General features: G+C 37.7%; 1 protein-coding gene across 4 annotated transcripts in view; it reads right to left on the bottom strand.

The window, feature by feature from the left end:
• palm2akap2 (PALM2 and AKAP2 fusion) overlaps window positions 1-22,142 on the bottom strand; it is a 141,636-nt gene that overhangs the window by 42,386 nt on the left and 77,108 nt on the right. For all 4 annotated transcript variants that reach the window (XM_017719754.2, XM_017719753.2, XM_017719755.2 and 1 more), the window contains one exon: window positions 15,018-15,103. In XM_017719754.2, coding sequence (XP_017575243.1) covers window positions 15,018-15,103 — 86 coding nt within the window. The remainder of the gene's footprint in view (window positions 1-15,017; window positions 15,104-22,142) is intronic.

The following is a 22,142-nucleotide window of genomic DNA, read 5'->3' as shown; positions in this document are numbered from 1 at the left end:
AACTTATTTTCAATCAATGAAAATGCAATATGGCCAGATACTGTAATACTATTTTAGGAATCTGACATAGTATAGGCAAATTTGGCCAGTCTATGCCTATTCTATTATGAGTTACTCAGCTACTAATATGATAGATGTGTAAAAAATAATATGTACACCAGTGTTCAAAGGTTTTAGATCAATGTTTAATCAAAACTTTCAACAATATGCAATAGTATGTTGGCAGATAAATGTATATGAAAATGAATAATTATAGTAATAACTATTCTACTACAACGCTACAGGTTTTTCAAATTAGTTGAATAAATAAGTAAAGAGCACATGAGCTATAGATGGCTCTATAATGACTTTTTTAAGTTATAATAAAATTAATGCCCATAACACATTACATTTCAAAAGCTACATACACATCTCAAGGCAGATAACTTGACAAACAGCCCTATAAATAAATAACTGCAATACACTATCCTTGAATATCTTGTTGTTGCCAATCTAGTTGAAATATTAAGTAAAACATCTGAAACTACCTTTTGTTGTCTAGTTTAGAGGATTTGCTCTAAATCTGCATTGGTTAAGGTGTTATTGCAAGGAAAATGCAGTGCTAACCTGAATTATGTATGTATGTAGTGTAGGCCGGACTACAGGCCACTGAAGATTAAGGAGTTAAAGTAGGCAAAATATTTTTACAGTCTGGAAATTCTCATTTTTAACAGTGTATTGGGACATTTGTCAAGTACAACATGCAAGCTCAGAGGTCTTTTTGAGTAAAAGTGTGACGACATCCAACTAAACATTTCTGAGCAGAGCCTGTCAAACCTGTGTGAGACTTAAATGAGTAACAAAATAACATGCACTGTTACTAGAGCACCAGCACATGCTGGAGGTACGTAATGTGCACCTTAATAATCTAGAGGTAATTAGCAGTAATTGCTAGTTAGCATTTGTCAGGGATTTCATCAAAGGTTTTGAAATTGACCAATTTGACTCAGCTTATCAATTTGCTCATAAGCCTTATAATTACTGGTTTAAAGCATCCATTACATAATTAGGTTGTTTTGGCTGGGAATAATCCTGCTGGCAGTGTTCAGAGAACGGCCGAGCTGGTGAAGTAGCCTACTCATAACAAGCTGCCTTTAGGCGTCTCAAGGCTCTAAAAGGCAAAACATTCATTGTGTGGAAGACATAACACAAGAATATTCTATACCTGGCCATCAAGGATAATTAAATTGATGCAATGTATGTTTGATGTACAGTAGTGTGCAAAAGTCAGAGACCACCCCTTTGTTTATTAAAGTGCCCATCAAAAGTACAAGTTACTCATTTTATGCACCAGAAAATATTTAAAAGAAACAACTCAACAACTGAATGTACTTTCTAAATTTATAGTGTTTAGTGTGTCTTTGCTTTCATTACAACTTCCAGTAATTTAATGAGACTTGCTCTCAGTGTTTCAAAGAAATCTGCAGGGATGTTTTTCCACACCTCCAAATTTTCTGCTTCTTATCAAAACAAATAATGGTATATGACTGTATGAAGAAGAGAACGTGGCCAGTATCACTCACCTTAGACTCTAAGCCATAATACTTAATAATAATAATAATAATAATAATAACTGATCCATATATAACTAATTAAAAAGAAACAAACTACGTATACATGAATATATAATTTAGAATCCAAAACTGAGATCACATACATTTCAATGTAGTTATTTCCAGTAAAAATTGTGATGTAATGGCTTCACTCATATGAAAATTATGTAGTCATTTCTAAACAAGCAAATTGCATGCAGCACTTTTCAATAATATAATTGGTTGATATGCGTTTATCTTACCTGTGCCACCATTCAGTTCTTTGAGCATTGACTCAGCTGCAAGCATTTCCTGCTTGGAGCAGTGGAGCAAGCAACATAATCCCCAAAGCATGCCTGACGCCATTGCCTAGTGATTCCTGAACGCAATTCCTGACCGTGACCCAGCGTTTCACTACCAACGCCTTCGCTTTAGAGCAAAACCAAACCAAATTTGTAGCCTTTTTGTCCTCTGAGCTTCTTTCAACAACTATAGGCCAAACACAAGCAGATCCCTCTAATGAGCAGGCAGAGCTGCAGAGATGAACGTGTGGAAAAAGATTGTGTGATTGGTTGTGGCGCGCCATGCTGTGAGCGTACGACAGTGGCAACTAATCAGTGCATCTACAATCCTATTTCCAGACCCTGATTACCCTTCTTTATTTAGCCAGTGTGAATAAGCTCTCTGCCTTCATTATCTCCACATCAGTTCCATCCAAATTCTCCATTTTGGGAGGACAGGCAGTAATGGTAGCAGGAATACATGACCTGTCACTTAATACAGAGCTTCTGTTATGCTCTAATCAGTGGCAGTTCTAAGACTGAATAAATGTTGTGGCTAAAGGGTGACCAAGGCAATATTAGGGAGTTTCAAAAGTATATATGGTGTCATCAAAAATGACCCAGAAAACGAGATTAAATCCTAACCCTAACTCACAAGTTTGTTTCATTTAAAAAGGTCCACTCAAAATAAAATGTCACCTCAGTTCTTAGTTGAATTTTCCATTTCACCTTAAATGTTACTGCAGTTACATTTTGGAGCCTGTACAGTAATAAGAATAACAAGCAATGTAACTGCAGCCTAATGTAAGTTTTAAATTTAAATTAAAAGGTATGGATGTGCATTTTGATTCATTCTGATAGTCGAGTATCCATAAGATTTCATAAATGGATATCCAGTCATTTGCAGTAAAGGAAAAGCAAAGCTAAAAACAAGAAAGAAAATGAATACAGGGCTGTGGCACCTTTTTACAATCCATTCCAAAAGTCGCTGGAAATTGTTAGCTTTTTGTGTCAGATAAGTAATAGAGGTGGCCCTGGATGAGTCAATGAGCTGCTATTTTTTTTTTATCCTCAGTGGACAATGTGCTAACATGTTTAGTTTGTCGGATAAATATATTTTGACTGGAGCTAGCTAACATCAGTTAAATAAGGTAGCTTAGTTCTCGATAATGCCACGTTGTCTCTGCCTTCCCATTTCCCATGTCCTTAACAACACACACACACACACACACACACACACACACACACACACACACACACACATATATATATATATATATATATATATATATATATATATATATATATATATATTTGATGTATTTATTTCAAATGCTGGTTTACCAAGTACTCAAACCCAAGCAAACTTTAGCCTTGTCATAGTCTTATATAGTCTCCATAGTTTGGAAACAGCTCTGTATTCCCAGGATCCTTTTTTTTTTACATTTTCTAGGAAAGAACTCTATGTTCCCAGTGCCCTGTGTGTCAGCCCCAAGTTGACTCGATAATATTTCCTCAAGTTGTTCATGAGCAGAACCTGCTCAGATAGTGATTTGCTGCAACATCATTTTCATTTGTTACCTAAAATTTCAAATCTATGATATTTGCTTTGCCACTTTTGAACTGTGATTAATGTAATAAACTGCTTCATCTCTTATACATTCCTGCTGATGTAAATTTCTTACTTTACTCTGCTCACTTGCTAGTTTGCTAGCTAAGGGCTACAACTATAAAGAAGGGCAATGCAACACACAAACTAGACAAAGCAATTATTCAACAAGCTTATGTACTTTCCTCTCTGACTTCTCAAAAATGGTTTGCATTACAAAGTTAACATAGCTAGCAAATTAGCTCAGGCTTGCCAGAGACGGGGCCAGTGCATCTTTGGTGATCCCAAGACTTTAGTTATTACCTTCGGTACACTTAGAGGTTTCCTTAACCCCCTAACATCCTAGGCTTATTACTTACTAAGGCTTATTATTCAGGAACTACACAGACTTTGCACAAACTGGCTGAGCTATTGTTAGATTCTTATGAAGCATCAAAAGACATTTCTGTGCTAATGCCCCTTGTGTAGAATTTCTAGCCTGCGAAAGTGAGTGAGTGAGTCAGCAAGTTACAATCCAGGTACATAAGTTGCTTTGCATCTCAAAAAAGTGGTTTCTTTGGAGTGATGTCACAGAAGAACCTGTGGATGGTTCTTCGAACAACCATTTTGAAATGTGAGTGCAAATATCCTTTCTAAAGGTTAAAGAACCTCCACATAACAAAGATTCTATACCAATTCGTGTTTATTATCTTAAAACATACATCCAAACCAAGAAATATTTAGGAACTCTTATGTTTGGAAACTTCTCGGAAACTCCAATTGCCTTCTATAAAAAATAGCAGAAGAACACAAGGGTGCTTCTAGTTTTTCTTTAATACCGGAAAATATGTCCTGGAGAGTTTAATAAACAGGATATATGAGTTAAATTCAGCAGCTATTTCCAAACACACTGCATGTGTTTCTCTTTGTACTGTTTAAAGCCAGCTAGCCACACCTTGAATGTTCTGGCATCCTAAGCTGTCGTCTTCAATCTGCTGTAATTTGATTGATTCCTCTTAATTTGGCATTTTCTTCTTCATAATGTTAGCCAGGGTCATGAATGGTGGTACATGCCTAGCTTTTTGTTTAGTATGCAAATTATTCTATGGTCATGTAGCAAGATTTTTGCCTGAGAGTTTATTTTAGCCATAGCTGAAGGTCTAGTAGTAACAGGTCTGCCACAGTTTGTAGATCTTATACCATCGTGAGAAACCTCTGCACTCGGCAAAGAAATCTGCCTTGGCCCTAAACCAAGTAGTGCTCAGCTGGTACAAATGAGAGAGATCACCAGGTTCTTGAGCAAAATCCATTAAAAGAAAGTAAAAAATGACAGTTTACAGCAGGTAATCACTAATCTTGCCTTGGCTGCCAGTGTCATCTGTTCTTAACCCCAAGAACAACAAGGTGTTTACTTATAGTCTACAAGAATGGATGATTGTATTTACTTGTCTTACTCTGCATGCTTCACAAGAGCTTGTTCAATGCATGTCAGATTAACTAAAGATGACAAAGCCCTCCTATAGCACTTACTAAAGCCTCAGCAAATTCATTGTATAAAAGTAGGCAGCTGAAACTTTTATTACTTAGCACTCAAATCTTCTCAGCTTTCTGTAACAAAAGAAGGCTGTGGGCCTATAATACATTACCAAATACATTTGCCTACAAACAGCCATATTTTCAGAAAAAAGGTGTGACGCTTGAGGGACATTGAAGGCTGGTGTGCTTTTTCTCTTATTTCAATTAGACAAAAGATGAAAGGGGCACTTATTAGTCATTAGTCACTTCCATGTCAATTAGCTACCAGTACTAATGACTTTTGGCAATATTAAACCGTAATGCAAGCAAAGACATTTTTAAATGATTTTCTCTTGCATTTAAAGGGGCATTTCAGACCAAAACTAGAGTTATATGCCATCTGTTTTGTAACGAGGAGTTCTTTAGCACAGCATTCTATCCCTCTCACACATCCATTTCACAATTCTATATTGTTTTCATGTTTTCTTTCATCAATGTTCCCTAACTACAATACCCAAATACAGTGTACAATCGCTGGGAATGCTTGTGGTGTCAACCAATCCTGACTGCTAGCCTAGCCACTGATCTACAGGCTAATAAATACAACCAAGCTGCCATTAGTATAACATTTACCTTGTTTGTTGAATGAAGAAAACAGTGATTCCACATTTAGTCAACACAAAAAAGGCACTATAGATAGTTTTTTTACACTTGTCCAATGAAAAGGAGCCAAACTGTGGTAAGGCATCTAGATAGCCAGCTAGTGTGCTACCTTCAGCTTTGAGCTAGTTTTCTTCATCTCACAACTCTGATTTAAAGTGCTGCACATACACTTTATTACACATTTTACACACACTGTAATGTACATAACCACTCTATATCCACTACCATAATCCTTTTGAATAAGAGCCTTTTCCTCCATAGATCCATCCATCCATCCATCCATCCATCCATCCATCCATCCGTCCATCCATCCATCCATTCTTTTACTGTGATCAGTGTGCATATGGACTTTAATCTGTTGAAATATACTAAATATTTTACAAATACACCAACATTTATATTAGCTGCTCGATTTTAGCTGTACCTACTCTTTTTATGTACTTCAGTTCTTGATTGTTGCTATGCTAAACTCCCATTGCACATGCTTTAGCTCACACATTGTGGAGTATAATGTTGACACCTGCACCAAAAGAAACGCCATGTACATCCAGAAAAAAGATACTTGTACATTCAGGATAAAGAAACTGATTCTGATTTCTGTCCTTTAAGTTATCCATTTTTTCCATTATAATGATAATAGTGATGACCACAGTTTGCACTACTTCAATACTACTTCCTAGCAGTAATATTTGCTTTCCTTTTGCATTCATCAACAAAATAGCTGGCCCTCAAAAATCCAGCCTAAACCATTTGTACTTTTCCAACAAACTTCCCCTACCTTCAAAAATACTGGTATATTATTAGAAAAGGGTTGTCCTAGTTTTTACACCAAAACATCTCAGTCTGTAGTGGTACTGCTGCACCACTGTAGTGTGCAAGTGAGCATGTTTACAGCAGATGTAGCAATGGTTGCATTTTTCATTTTGGCCAGAGTGTCTCTTTAAACATCTGTTTCTCCTGAGATTTTCTTACCTCAAGCCATTTTTGGCTTACCATAAAGATGGAAATGAATATGAAATGACGAGAAAGTTATGACAGACAGCTGAACGCCTTGCTATGAGTCAAGGGCAGAAATCACTAACAGCTAGAAAGTGTTTTCTCAAATAATAAGAGACAGAATGATTTCCGAGAACATGCAGGATAAAAAAAAACTTGCAAAGCAGCTTCCAAGACATTGTAAAATGTGTTTCCCCCCAGGTTGTTTAATCGTGAAAACTGACTCAGAGACAAAAAAGATTGGTTAACATTGACCCACAGAGGGTGTTGTGTAACGATGTTCTTGGATAACAGCAAATGATCATTTGTGTGTGTGTGAATGGTGTTGGTGGGAAGAAGTGGGGGGCAGTAATGAAGTACTACAGGCCAATGATAACCTCAAGCCTCCCTTTAGGACACTGAGGGCTGAGATGGGGGTCGCTATATCTGCAATGTCATTTAGTTTCTCCTGCTTAAGTGGACCACATGGAGGTAAACACAGCCTGCGGCTTCCACTGGCCCTGTTTCCATCCACAGCGTACATGATACCACACGGCTCAAATCTACCTGCCACTCCTTCCATTACAGCGAAAGGAAACAACCACAGAGCCGACATCCTTCTAACTAACAAAGATATAATGTGTGAGAGGAAGTCCTGTTCACCTGCCAAAGATTGTGCAGTAACAGCTTTGTCGCATGTATAATTTAAGCGACAGAGTGATGGATGGATAATTTGCGGTAAACACCATTGTGTGTTTGTGTTTACACTGTACACAGTAGTGACCGCGGTAATGCCTGTATCATGGGAGAAAGGGATATTCTATTGTGGTTTGATGGTAAAACATATATTAAATAGGGAAATAAGCATGCAGCTACCACATATAGAGTTGTATGCAAAAGTTTGTGCACCCCTCGTTGAATTTCTGTTGAAAGTGAAAGTGGGAACACATCCTCAACAGAGAACTCACCTCTGCACATTTTAGTGACCAGCTACTGTTTCTTTATTAAGGAAAAAATAAAGCATATAGCCTTTGCAAAATGACAACATTTATATTTTATGTTTTTCTTTTTTTTCTACGTTAAAGTCAGAAAAAAACAGGCATATTTGAATGCCATAAGTTCCCTGTAGATGATGCGTTCACTTATTTTCAATAAAGGTCAACAAAACATGTACCATGTCTTTGCATACTAGAGGGGCGGGGGAGTGGTCAGTGCTGTTGAGCTGGACCAAGCACTGACAGTGTTTTAGAATTCCTCAGAGTGACCGCTTCCTGTTTTGCTACACTTCATTCCTTGCCTTCCAAAACTGCTGCAACACAGCTTTGAGCAGAGTACTTTCACTCTATCAAGGACACTGGACTTTTCCAGGCACTGTCACTGTGTCCAGTATTGACCTAGCTTTAACAGGGTGTGGTGGACATGGCACACATTTTGGGGGGAAATAACTATGAAGAGGACATCTTGATTCTATGACAGGCCTGTTAATATGAAAGGTCAGGAAAAGGACATATCTGTATTCTCTCCACCCCCACACCCCACATCTCTTTCAGTGGAAAACAATTTGGTTAACAGTGACTTTCTTATTCACCTCGTTCTACATGCAAATATTCTGGGATTAGGGTTTTAAACTCTCAGGTTGCCCCTTTAAAGAATCATTCACATTCAGTGGATGCAAATCAGCTGGCCTGTTATCTTTAACAAGAATAACAATAATGTTTTTTTTTTTTAATGTATAACATTCAAGGGACCATATAATGGAATAACAAATAATAATGGAATAATGGAGTTTGCTGTAGTGTGTTACCATTAGCAAGAATTAAAACATACCATACAGTCTGCAGTTCATAAAGTCCATTAATAGAGAATACACAAAAAAATACCCATTTTGGATTTGCTGATGTCACCAACACTAGTAACTATTAAGTCTACTGCAGTTTAGCCCCGCCCACTCACACTGAAATTCAAATTTTTGGACTAATTTTTGTATGCCATTCCAACAGAGCTCATAATTATTAAAGGCACAGTAACAAAACAGTCTGCTTCATTCTAAGGGATTAAGACAGGTTGGAAAATTGGCACATACAAGTGAATGACTGTTGTTGGTACATAAACCCACATAAATCTAATGAGTTGACCTCAGGAGAGTTGTAAACATGCAGGAAAATGTACGATTTTGCCCCCTTTAAAGACATGTTTTAATGAGTATGCCAATAGCTTTCAGATTTTCATGAGAATTCCAGAGACTGTAGCCATGATAGCTACAAGCTGATGCCCTGTTCCCATCTGGGTTTATGAATAACCAATACATTTTGCTTTGATGGTCTAAATGATCCATTTAGAACTCAAAATGCATTTAATCAAAGTAGTTGAAGTAGCAAGGCCATGATGACTTTAAAAAAATAATCATAAGCATCTTAAAATGTATTCTAAAACCTGCAATATGATCACTCATGCTGTAGCATGTCAGGATTTTGGCAGCAACATTCTGAACTTGAACATTTGTAATAGACCTCTTGGGTGGGCCAGAAAAGAGAACATTACACTATCTCAGCCTAGTTAACACAGAACTATGTGTACTGGCAGCAGAAAGAATGCCACAGTTAATGCTATGGAGGTGATGGTACATATTACTGATATGCTTGTGAAAATGAGGTCATTGTCAAAAATTCTCAACTTTTTGAGCTTCAGAGACATGGAGACTAAATATCTTGGTATATCTTCCCTCTGTGCTTCATTTACAATAACCATAACGTCTGTCTTATCTTTGTTGAAGTCCATTATGTTAATAAGTCAAAAAGAGACCTAATAGGCCAGTAACAGGTGCTGATGACAGATGTAGCTGTGCATCATCTGCACCCTGAAAGGAATGTTTTGTAGTGGTTAGATGGTAAAATGCATAATAAAATAAGAAAATATGCATGCAGTCTCTACATATACAGTCGTTTGCACAGGTTTGCACATCTCTTGCTGAATTTCTAAGCAAACGTAAGTACGCATCCTTTACAGAGAACTCACCTCTGGGCATTTTAATGCACAGTATATAATGTATAATTCACAAATATATATATATATATATATATATATATATATATATATATATATATATATATATATATGTATATATATATATATATATATATGTTTAAAATATATATAATAAATAAAATCTCATTTAAATAGTTATGGACCCAAGATTGAACTTTGGGGGACCCCGCAATGTACTACATGACTTCTGAAACCCAAAATACCCAATGCCACACAGTCCTAATGACTACTTAGTTAGAATACTTAGAATCTGAACCAGTCTAAGACCGGACCAGACTGACCAGCTGACAGTCAAGCAGAATCTTAGCTATATTAAAAGCTGCATGGATCTAAGAAAACTAAGACAAATACGTCTAACTCTCAGATCATGTAAGTGCTTGAGAAGTGTCATACAGTGCTAAGGAAGGTTTATAAAGATTATAATTTAACTGGCTGGACATTACATCCTCAACTACTTTGCTTAAGCTGGAGACTTGTCTTTACTAGTGGTTCTCTAACTGGTCCTCAGGGCCCAGGGTAGGGCTGGGTTACACAATGATATTTAAATTCGTTGTGATAAATTATGTCCCAAAATATCACAATATGCTTTTCTGAGCCAATCAGCATATCATCATTACTTGCAAATACTGACCACCCTCACGTTTCACTACAAAGAGAGCATTACAGAATAATTACATATTTTCTCTGTCCCTATGTGTTGTGAGTTTGGGCCAGAAATGTGGACCATCAGTTTAAAAACCGCTAGTTTATAGTTACTGAGCACATTTATTTTCTTTCAGGCAGAATCAGTTGTGTGCAGGTTAAAGAAAAAACAATCCAGGGCTAGCGGAATTGCTGTTTAACCATATCTCTGTTCCTATCCACCTCTATGTGGACCATCCCCGTTTCAGCAGAGGGCATCTCCACACAGAAGAGCAAGACAAAGAGCCTACAAGAGCAACCAATTCCTTGTGACTACATGCTCTGTACTCCACAAATGTCATCTAAACAAAGGCTTAAGTAAAATCAACAGCCTCCACGGGTATGGGTTATGCTCCAGTCTTGATGATGCAGTTGAACAGTACATGCTAAGAGGCATTTGACCCTGTGTCCCTTCAGCTAATGCACTCAGCAAACTCACATTTGCACAGAGCACAATGGGACGTACTGAATATAGACTTCTCAAGCAGCCAGTCTTTGAGTACTTGTGCAAGGAGGGCAGGTTAATTGAGGTGTTGAAAACAATGCCAGCATCATCAAAGTTTCCCACATATTACAATGGTCAGCCATGTATTAGAAAATAGATAGCTATGCAGGTCTTACAGAGGAAATGTGCAGCCTGCAGATGTCACAGTGGCAGTAATAAGAGTTTAAATGTTGATCAGTGTTGTATTAACGACATACTGCAGTCCAGCCCTTGCAAACCTATATGTCCAACGCACATCATTAACTTGACAGCTTGACGTGCACGTTCACGTTCATATGCATTCATAACGGAGGTCATCAGGCACAGCGCAGTGCTGCAAGGGAAAGCAAAAAAAATCCTCTGCAGTCTGCCCACAGCGCTGCTGACCTCTTTGGAAAAGCAGGCTCTTCAGAGCACTCACTAATCTGCCAAAAAAAGCCTGAAATGTCAGTCCACGTTCGTGATAACGCCCGTTGGAGGACACCACGCATGAAAAACGCCTCCTTTAACGCTCTTTACGCCTCCTTTAACCGTTATCACCTGAGCTCACGTACCGCTCGAGCTGAGTATGCATAGCCGGCGGTGGTTACCTCGGTCCAGCGCGCGGCATCGAGCGCCTCTCCCGCTGCGGTTCCTCGCGTTCTCCGGCGAAGACCCGGTGCGTAAAGAGCTTCGACCACGCACGACGCCTCGCGCCTTAAAAGCAGCCGCTCTCTGTGGAAAGTCTCTGTGGAGCTGTTGCGCCCTGGTGCAGCAGCCGATCTGTCCGGGGTGACATTGGGGGCGTCTCTAGCTCGCTCACGCGCGCGCGTGCTCCTCTCCTCCTGCCCCGTCCCGCTGCACAGCACGGTAACAGAGCAGCACAGCCCAGCTGAATAATGAATGACCGAGCGGTGCGGCCCAGTGCTGGAGGTTTCTCTCGCGTTCTAGGGCGGTCAGGAACTGATCAGACACAGCGCGCGCGGCGTTTCGCTCAGGTTACAGTTCCCTATTCAGCTGCGCAACAATCCCCCTGCACCCCCTCCCTTCCCCTCCACATCACCCCTCCCGCCACCATCCTGCCTTTGTCCGCAGACTACCAAATAGGAACCGGCCGAAACGCGCGTGGTGGGGAGTCAATAGTGGACGCTGGAGGCATTTTCTGTTGTTTTTGCCGGACAATGACAAACGCACACTAGCACACGGTGTCTAGAACAATTGATCTACCAGAAGCGTAGGACCACCTGAAAAAAGGGAAAAGTTTCAAAAACTTGAAGGCATCTGAAGAATGTCTTTGTGTTGTGGCATCCACAAACACACAAGGAGCTCTGGCGATATGACAGGAGAGTTATTGCTTCCAGAAACTGTTTACATGCCTTCTTCCATGTGTTCTCATTCTCTCTCTCTCTCTCTCTCTCTCTCTCTCTCCCTCTCTCTCTCTCTCTCTCTTTTTCTCTCTCTCTCTCTCTCTCTCTCTCTCTCTCGCTCGCTCTCTCTCTCTCTCTCTCTCTCTCGCTCTCTCTCTCTCTCTCTCTCTCTCTCTCTCTCTCTCTCTCTCTCTCTCACAGGATTCACAGCTCAGCTTGGCCAGTTTGCCCTCTCATATTGCACTACAGTGCCCTCTGAAATGATGTGATAAAGAAGACTACGAGTATCTGTCCTTGTTGTTACTGTGAAATTATGAGGGAAATCTCAAGCAATCTACACTGTTAGAACTAAAGGCGTGTTTTTCATTCATCAAGGTACAAACAGTCTAAACGTGCCCTCAAACCTACAACAGTGGTCTTAAGGTCTGATTCTGTACCCTCAATAAGTTATTCCTCAGGTGAGAAGTCTGTATTTGTATCTTATCATAACCTAATGTTCTAAATAGACCAATAAAATAAAAAGCCTGGAGATGAGACGGGGTGTATGGAGTCAGTACAACTTATACAATGTAATTTCAGTGGATTATGGTACCATTATGTTCCCTGACTAAAGGTACTGAGATGACACTTGACTCAATTTCAGTTTTTCAAAGAAATCTGCAAGGATCTAAAGTTCAGTCTTAGACATTGGGTTTATTTTCTGTTTCTCATTATCCTAGTAATGAGTAATTATCCTAGTAATCCTAAACACATTCAGTGATTTCTCAGTAAGCGCTTCTTGACAGCTGCACATCTTTTCAAACCCATAGTGCTGAGTTGTCTTCTCACAGTGGAAGGATGGACAGAAACACCTGTAGAGATTTTTTGTTGAAGACACTTAGAAGCAAATTGATAGTCTTATATCTAATCTCATTAGAAATCTAACTTGAAAAATTAATAGCTTGTGCTCTTTGGCCATCTGGCTTTAGCACAGTGCTGTATATATGATAGATTATATACGTACAGCATAGAGAGTGGCCTTCAGTGTTATTCAGTAGCAGAATGTATCAGTTGAACACACAAGGCATGATTATACCACTAATCATCTGAAGAATGCAATGAAGTTATGATAATTGTAGTCTAATAGGGTAGGAAGCAGACGCAGGGAACACTGTCCAGATGCAAACAAACCATTAAAGTCTGGCTCCATCACTAGATGGATTTGGCAGATGTTTTTGTTGTAGCTATCTTTGAGGAAGTGCAAGACACAAAGTGGCTACAGCTGACCAACAAGAAACAAAACAAACATTTCAACATTCAAAAGAAATGTTATTAGTTCACCTTCATGTACGTTCATAGTTCATCTTATTTACTGCTAATGTTAGCTATTCTTTACTTTGTGTGTATATATCAAAAACAGCCCTGGCACCAGAACTTCTTTGCGACAGGCTATCTACTGAACTTTTTTTTTTGTTTTGAGAGAAACATTTTCTATTTTCCAAACGTGCTATGTCCTGCAGTGTTTTGACATCAGGCTGTGGCCTATTTCTGACAGCTGTGCACTCATCACTCTACCTGATCTAAGGCTATAACATGATAACACATGGTGATCCTATCAACAAGAATCCAGGCTTCACATAAACCCCACTAACCTCCCTAAAGCGTGCATCTGCTTGTGACAGCACAACTCAACCCCCATGCAGACCACATAACTGAATTAAATCAAACAGCTGTATGTAACGTCGACTACAGAGTTGAGTACAAACACCACCAGTAGCTTTACAACCTAAACTGTTAAGCATCCTAAACTAAAGCATACTGCCACGGCGGGCAGTTTACAGACTATTTACCTTTGATGACTTAATGTGAAGAAATAGAAATTTGCTTTGACATAGCATTTAAAGCTGTTTAGTCAAAAAGCATTTTAATTAGCACATTCACAATACACTGATAGCAACAACACAACAACTATTTTTAACACCAACTAGCTTTTTCATTTGCGTATTACTTTAGAAATGAGTAGAAAACACACTTAGCGTATTGAATCCTGTTTTCACAGACCTTTCAGGCATGTCTTTTCACCATGTATACAGCTTCAATTTCAAAATATATCAAAGGACTGAAGGATTAAATGGGGTAGTGGTGGGTAGAAATGGTTTTAAAGCTGTGATCGGAGGGCTAAGAATAACGGAATACCAGTTTTTTTATACATTCTAAACAATTTATTCTCTTCACCTCTCTGACAGGCCTGGGTGAGTTTGGAATCTTCTCAGGGCAGTTTAAGTCTATTCATACCCCAACCCCTTGCCTGATTAAAGATATATTATTTTTGTGGATCAATTCCCTTTGAGCCAAGGTGTATGAATACAGATCATCTAGGTCTATAATTGAAGAAGAACAAATTTATCTATGCTCTGCCCAGAGATTCTTTGTTGTTGCCAACCTGGCTAGCTTGATTAACTACAGCCACATAGTCATAATCAACATTTTAAACTTGAAACTCAGCATTATGCAGTAAATCTAAGCCAAGCTGAATAAGCCTGTATTCACTTTCTGCCAGTGTTTTGTAAAGCTTATCCAACCATGCCACAGTTGCTATCAAAGAGTGTATTTGCAGTGGAGCATGGATTCAACTGATGTATACGGCATATTCAGGTAGTTTGAAATGTGAATCAGATTTTAACTGGAACTATAGAAAAGTGCATTACTTTTCTAGTTTAAGCCTATAAACTCTGAGCCTTTGTAATAGTTTGTGATACGCCAGCTATTCAAATGTTAAGCACCCCCTTAAAATAAGAACAAAAGCAAACGAGCGTTTTGCATAAATGTGCAAACCTGCATGCGCTAGTGACAGATGGTAATTTGCAGATGCATGAACATTAGACTCACTGGTGGGCTGTGTGAGGGTCTGAGTGCAGCTCCAGGGAACAGACCATTCTCTGCTGTCAGCAACACACAGCGAGCCTTCTCACTGCCTGCAACACAAAACCACACCAATCACACACAGATCACATACAGCCAGGTTAAACTCGTTCAGGTCAAATATCATTAAGATTCTTTAGCAAACAAATCAAATCACAAATTTCACAACACTCTTATCTCATAAGACTGAGAGTAGTTTTTAAAGCTTACTGGAGACATAAATGAAGAGCTATTTAAACATAAAAGCAATATTTTGTGCCTTTTTATTTTGAGCACTACTTTATTCGATTTTATATTAAATTATATATTAATAAATTATAATCCCACAACTTATGCAATTAAAATGCCAAATGCATTTTATCTACATTTATACATTATACAGTGGAAAAGAAATTTTTAGGCTTAAGGGGCAATTCCACTCATCCTTTAGAATTTCTGCATGATTCACTGGCGATGTAAACAAAGTCATTCAGAGTGGTTTTGTGTGAAATGTTTGATTGTAGAGAAACTGTCCGACTCTGATTTCATTACAGTGGTGGTGGTAGAAACCAGGAGTCACACTGTCAACAATATAAATATAGCTATTTCATTCATTATACGAAACTACCAGTGAACCTACACGTGAGTTTTTATATGTAATGTTGATGATAGTATAATAGTCATAAATCTGTAAAAATATTTTGCCTCAAAACACCCCCTGCATGAACCCCTCCATCATGAATATATTGTTAAAAATGCTTTAGACTAACATCTTGTATATGAAAAAAATATATAAAACTACATGAAATATATGCAGTTATGACAGTGAGTATTTAAATTCTGGGCCAAATTCAAAATCGTTCCTCAGTGCCAAGGATCTTTGGACAGGTCCTCTATTCACCAATCACTCTGTATTACATTTGATAAGGCAGTCTACCAATACAGTATTCACAAGGCAGTACAGTTTCATTCTCATATGAACTTAATCGTTGTTGTTCTTCATTCTTTGGTTACATTGGCTAAACAAAAGCTTGCAATGGTAACTTTATAGGAGAAGGAAACAACATTATGTACATTAATACAACAAGACTTTTTTTCCAGGTACTTTTGGACCATTTCTCCATTCATCAGTAAATGTTCAGATATCATAAAGGGCAGCTTGGAAAAAAAGTCAGAAGGTTTCATTATGACAGCAAGGATATGTTTATTACTGCAAGAGACTGCCTGTTTTATGGTATTACAAGTAGGTGGCAAAGAATATTTCTGCAAGTACTCTCCTGTTTGGTATGAAGGGCTGGAAATGTCTATTTAGAGAAATGTGAGTTGATGAGCAAAGGGCTTAGAAGAGAGGAGGAGTCCTGGGTGAGTTCAACAGCACACAGCTTCTTATGCTGATACTAAAGCAGCCCACACACACAGGGTCTGACCAGAGGTGAGGAGAACGCAGTGGATATGAAATGCTAGTTCTCATGCCTTTTTTCTTTATGGGAAATCAGAGAAAGACAGGACTAACCTCATGTAATATTTTATCTTTTATTTTATTTCTGGTAACTGATTGGAACATTAAGGTTAGGCTTAGGAAATTTGCATTATGGGGCATATTTTTATTACATGTATGTATTATCAGATTGTTGTCTGTGTGTTTCCCTGCATAATTTGTAATCTCACATCATAATTTGTTATCCCACATTATCCCACATCAAGAATCAAGACCCTTACAGGACCACCACAGAGCATGTTGTTTGGATAGTGGTGCATGATCCACCACTCAAATAATACCTGTTCTGATGGTCCTGACAATTGATGAACTGGGTAAAGATGAAATAGCAAATTATTCAAAGAAACAGATGGACTACAGTCTGTAAGCTACAAAGTCCACCTAAATGGTATAATAATACATACATGTGTGTGTGTGTGTGTGTGTATGTATGTATGTATATTGTATTAGGTAGGTATTTATGCATTTACATACAGAACATATGTATGAGTACATGTCCTTACATTGTATGAAAAACAAGTGTATGCCAGCATGCACACATTTATATTGTGACTTCAGACACATATTCAATGTAGAAAATGGAAAATGTAGCTTTAAATGAATACAAATCCTTCTCTCTGATACCTGAATACAGCGAGTGAATGTATTTCTTTCTGTCTCACATGATGTGCAGTGGTTTTAAGCCACAGATGGTGCACATCAATTAACAGTTCTGCATACACTGACATGCAGCCTTCAATAGGGCTGAATTAGCTTTAGTCAGCACTCTCTCTCAGCCTGCCTTCCAGTGCGTTCTCACACTGTGTGTGTGCAATTGCTGTAGCTCACAGCAAGAGTGTCTGGCACCATCAAACATGTCGATAATAACTGATCTGCAACTAAGCCCTTCAGAAAGCGAGATCACTGTGAATAGACTATTTATATTCTAACCAATATGGCATTACCCTCATGCCAAAAGCTAGTATATTCAAATTGTTTATTTCAGAAGAGAAAGAAAAGCATTATCATGCATTTCTATTCAATAAAAGGATTCATAAGCTTTGATAATTACTAGCATGAAGTACCCTTATGAGCACAGGTTTATTATTTATTGTTTATTGCAAGTTGTTGTGCTTCCAGTGGTAAATGCTAAATGCTAAATTTAACTGTCTTCAGGACCTATGTTTAATAGCAATCCTTATAATAACACTCTACTGATATGTGATTATGACTGTAAGTGGTTAAGACATGAGAATCAATAAGAAGCAATGTATGATACTGTCATTAACACATCATTTGATCTTGGCGGGTGTTATTGAATTAGCTGGGTAATCAGAATTGATAATCCCAGTCCAATCTAAACATCCTCACCTCAATATTAGCTCACTTCATTACACACACAGAATCAGTGGGCCAGATTTGATTACACTGTAGTGTGTATCTAATATATCACCATCAGTGCCCTGAGGAAACCTTGCAAATATTCAAATATGTCCCCCAGTTTGGGGAAGGGAATTAGGCTGTAGTAATATCTTTTTGCAAATCACAGAAAAAGATTCACAGTGTTGTGTTTGGTCAGTCACAAATTCAACTTAATTAGACATTAAATGTGTTTGGGTCTATCTATCTATCTATCTATCTATCTATCTATCTATCTATCTATCTATCTATCTATCTATCTATCTATATTTATATATGTGTGTATATACAGTATGTTATTCATTATTTAATGACTTATTGATGACATGTCTTCTGGTGTCTAGTGTAGAGTACACTATAAGTCTACAGTGTATAAGATATTATTGACTATAATAACAGGAATAATTCATAGTGATTTCACATATGATTCCAGTAACTTTTTTTGTGTGCTGCATACTACTGGTTCTTTCAGTTTGCACTATTAAAGTGTAACTGTGGTGCAATATTACAGGCCCAGACATTAGTAAATTAGCTGTTATTATGTTACGTTCTTCAGTTAGCATTGGAATCTTGCTACTTAGCACCTTTTGTTGTCACTTTATTGTTTACCTTATTTATTGTTAATCATGTACTATTATTGGTCATCACACACACAGTATTGTATTTGGACCGTGCTCGGAATATATATAATATATATATAGAATATATATCTGCACAAATCTGATTTTCAATCAGTCAAACCACATTTCCAAAGAGCACGTTTTCCCCTTTAATCCTAGTCCTGGACTATATTAAGCCTAGTATTGAACCACATTAAGCCAGGCTTGGATATTTTTTTCTTTTAACAGATAACCTCCATTTAGCATGTTGTGCAGTCCAAGACTAGGCTTAATCCCTGTCCAACAACCCAGAGATGCAAACTTTTAGTCTTTTGGTCATGTGGAACAGATTTATACTCTAAGAAAATAATATTAAACTTATATGTAAGCCAAAAAACTTTCTACAAACAAATGGGCCCTTTTAGTTGCCTACCTAAAATACAACTATAACATTTTATCACTTTAGGCTAATCATATGTTTTATGTCATTTTTCCATACCACACTAAATATAGTTGTTGAACATAAATGGCTTCCAGATTTACTATAATTTATTAGAATATGAATTAGCTTCATGGGTTTTTGAAATTTGTACGTGTACAACAAACCTCACCAACTATCTGCCAGAATCATCCGATAAAAGGACTTGCCTATAGCAGCCCATGCATTTCATCAAAATTAGTCTGTTATGAGACCATGGCACTAACCCTAATGCCTAATAACGTTCTTCTAACTTTGTGCAGGTATAGATGACCACAACTGTAGCAAGTCAGTACAGAAAGCTTGAGTGGGTGAGCATAGTTTGGCATTGGGCATGCAGACTGGGGTGATGTGCTAGAGTCAGGCAGAGGAGAGAGCAGAGGAGGCCTGGGTGGAGTTAGTGTTGCTGCACAGGGTGAGAAGGATGCTTACTGACCCAGAATGAAGAAAGAGTGCTAGTACAGTAATGATCTGATGGAGGAGTGAGTTAAGAGAAAGAACCATAGCACAGACTGAGGACAGGTAGGCACAGTGAAAAAAATGCTGTTTATTGGACTATGTTTACCATACAAAGGGGAAATAAAGCCACTGTTACAGCATGGCAGCCGGAAGTCCGTACTGAAGAAAGGGTGTGGTGGAGAGAATATAGAGATAGATAGGTACACAGAGTGAGTATAGTAGTCATCTTTTTTAAAAAAGAAAAGGAGAAATGGAACAGTTAAAAAATAAATACACTTCAGGTTTACAAAAATACAGCAGAATTCTCAATTAAAAATTAAAAAGCACAGCGGTATCTCATGGCAAGTTGGATATGTCCCATAGAGCTCAGACAGGAGCCACACCACAAATGCTAAGGTTCCATGGCCTCGAGGGTTGAATTTGGCAGTACGATGCTGAGAAACTGGGTGCTAGACGACAATCGCCAGCATCTCACTAAGGGTATGTTGGAGGGGCTTCTGAAAGGGCTCTTTAAATAACTATACCTGGATAGTTATAATGAGCTCCAGAAGAAGTTTCTACTAGAGTGCTTAGATCATTGTGAGATGAGAGAGAGGGTATTGTTTGGATGTTCTCTCAAGCACCTGAGATGATCTTAAAGCTAGAGAGCTTAAACTCAAAATTTGTTTTCCAAAATGAGAAATGCACTGCAAAAATGATACATTGTCAAGTAAATGCATCTTAAAAGTAAGCAATATGCCTAATATTTCTTATTAGAGGCCACATTAAGCCTAAGCCTAGACTTAAAGAAATTTCTGTGGATGATTCACCATTAGCATTACAATTTAGTCTAAGAACAGGATTAATAAGTACCAGTCGTCCGAAACATTCAAGCATATTATGAGTTTTAAACCTGTTCATCTTTTTACCTTAATATTTTACTTTGACCTTCTGTTACACACAACTACAGTTTCACTCTTAGTGTTAAAATTTCTATTTAGTCTAGGCTTAGGGTTTATCAGGGTCTAACTAGCTTTTTAAGTAATTTTCTGAAGGGAAATTATAACCATGCCATAAACATGACGGATTATCTTAAGTAATATAACAGTGTCATGTTGCTATTACCATTAATTATCATGGCATATGCATGATGATTGATGTCTCAGCAGCTAATTAGTGTGAGATATAAACTGTATTACCACACTGTCTTACTGCACTGGAAGGTCTAACGTATAGCATTATTTGTAAAAACAAGCAAAATCAATCACCAGTGCAGTACAGAATGATTCAATAATAATATATAAGATTTTGAGATAAGTGAGCTAGTTTCCCAGGTCTTGATTCAGCCTAGCTTAGATTAAATATAATTTCCGGTGGTGGTTCTTCAATAGCACTGCAATTTAGTCTAAGACTAGGCCCAATCCACATCCAGGAAAGCCAAATGAATGAGAGATATTAGGTACTTTGCCTGCATTTAAGATGCTTTTACTTGACAATATATCTTTTTTATTCAGTGTATGAGTTACTTTCCACTTATGGCCATAGTAAATAATTTTATTGAAGCTATACCTTTTTTTATTTAAATGGTTCCTTTGCGAAGCTGAAACTTCTGAAACAGGGACGACATTTTCAATATCACTGAATTTTCACAGCAGAATCTATCTACATGGCACTACTTGTAGCTGCAACATTGAGAATTTCACACAGAAGTGTTAGCGTTTGAAAATTTGCTAAGCTATGACTTGAACGACTGGCTAATAGTTGTTAGATTTGGCAGTGTCTCTCCTCAAAGATGGATAAAGATTGTGAAAAACATAATTATATATATAATATCAGAGATTATAATAACTTTCCACACATTTGTATTTACATAGATTGTATTAGTAGCTGCATAATTTGGTTTCACCACAATTGAGTAATAGCAATAATAATAATTTGGATGTACAACTTTTCATGGTTCCCTCCACTTTGCATAATAAAATCAGTGTGAAAGATAAAATCCTGGACGTATCCAGGAGAGGGTAATGCTATGATAAAGTTTTGGATTTGTTGAGATATTGAGTTGCATATTCCAATGGACTTCTGTGGGGCCTCTTTCTCCATGCAAGAGCTGTTGCAATCAATTTGTGCTTAAGTAATTTTTAAAATGCACCTAGTATGTCCCCTAAAACTCACCCATACCCCACACTGTTTACAGCCTTCTTTAAAATAAAATTAGAAATCCGGTTCACATAGATTATTTCACTTTCTATAGAACAGTTGAAATTGATGCTCAATAATATTTCTCATTTTGAGCATCATCATATTATGCGATTCTGAAGCAATATGGCACTAAATGTTTGTGTTTTCCAAAGACAGAGGAGAGACAGAGACATTGAGTGATGACAGACATGACAAAGCAGTCAATATTAGCGAATAAATTAGAAATAAATAAGATGTGTCCCTAAGAGTCCACACCACGAAATCTATATGGCATTCAGGTGTGCATTATAAATACAAACAATGTATGTATATATATATATATATATATATATATATATATATATATATATATATATATATATTAAAATCACTTCTGGATTTCAACCTCAATAGAAATACATATTGGCACTCGTTAAGAGCAAAATGTATCTATACTGTTTATTTAGGTATTTTGTGTTCACAACCAAAGTCACATATTTGTGATTCACTACACAGAGATG

This window comes from Pygocentrus nattereri, chromosome 18 (assembly GCF_015220715.1).
Source record: "Pygocentrus nattereri isolate fPygNat1 chromosome 18, fPygNat1.pri, whole genome shotgun sequence".
Classification (NCBI taxonomy): Eukaryota; Metazoa; Chordata; class Actinopteri; order Characiformes; family Serrasalmidae; genus Pygocentrus; species Pygocentrus nattereri.
Note: the sequence above shows the minus strand (reverse complement) of the source record. Positions and strands in the feature narration are given on the sequence as shown.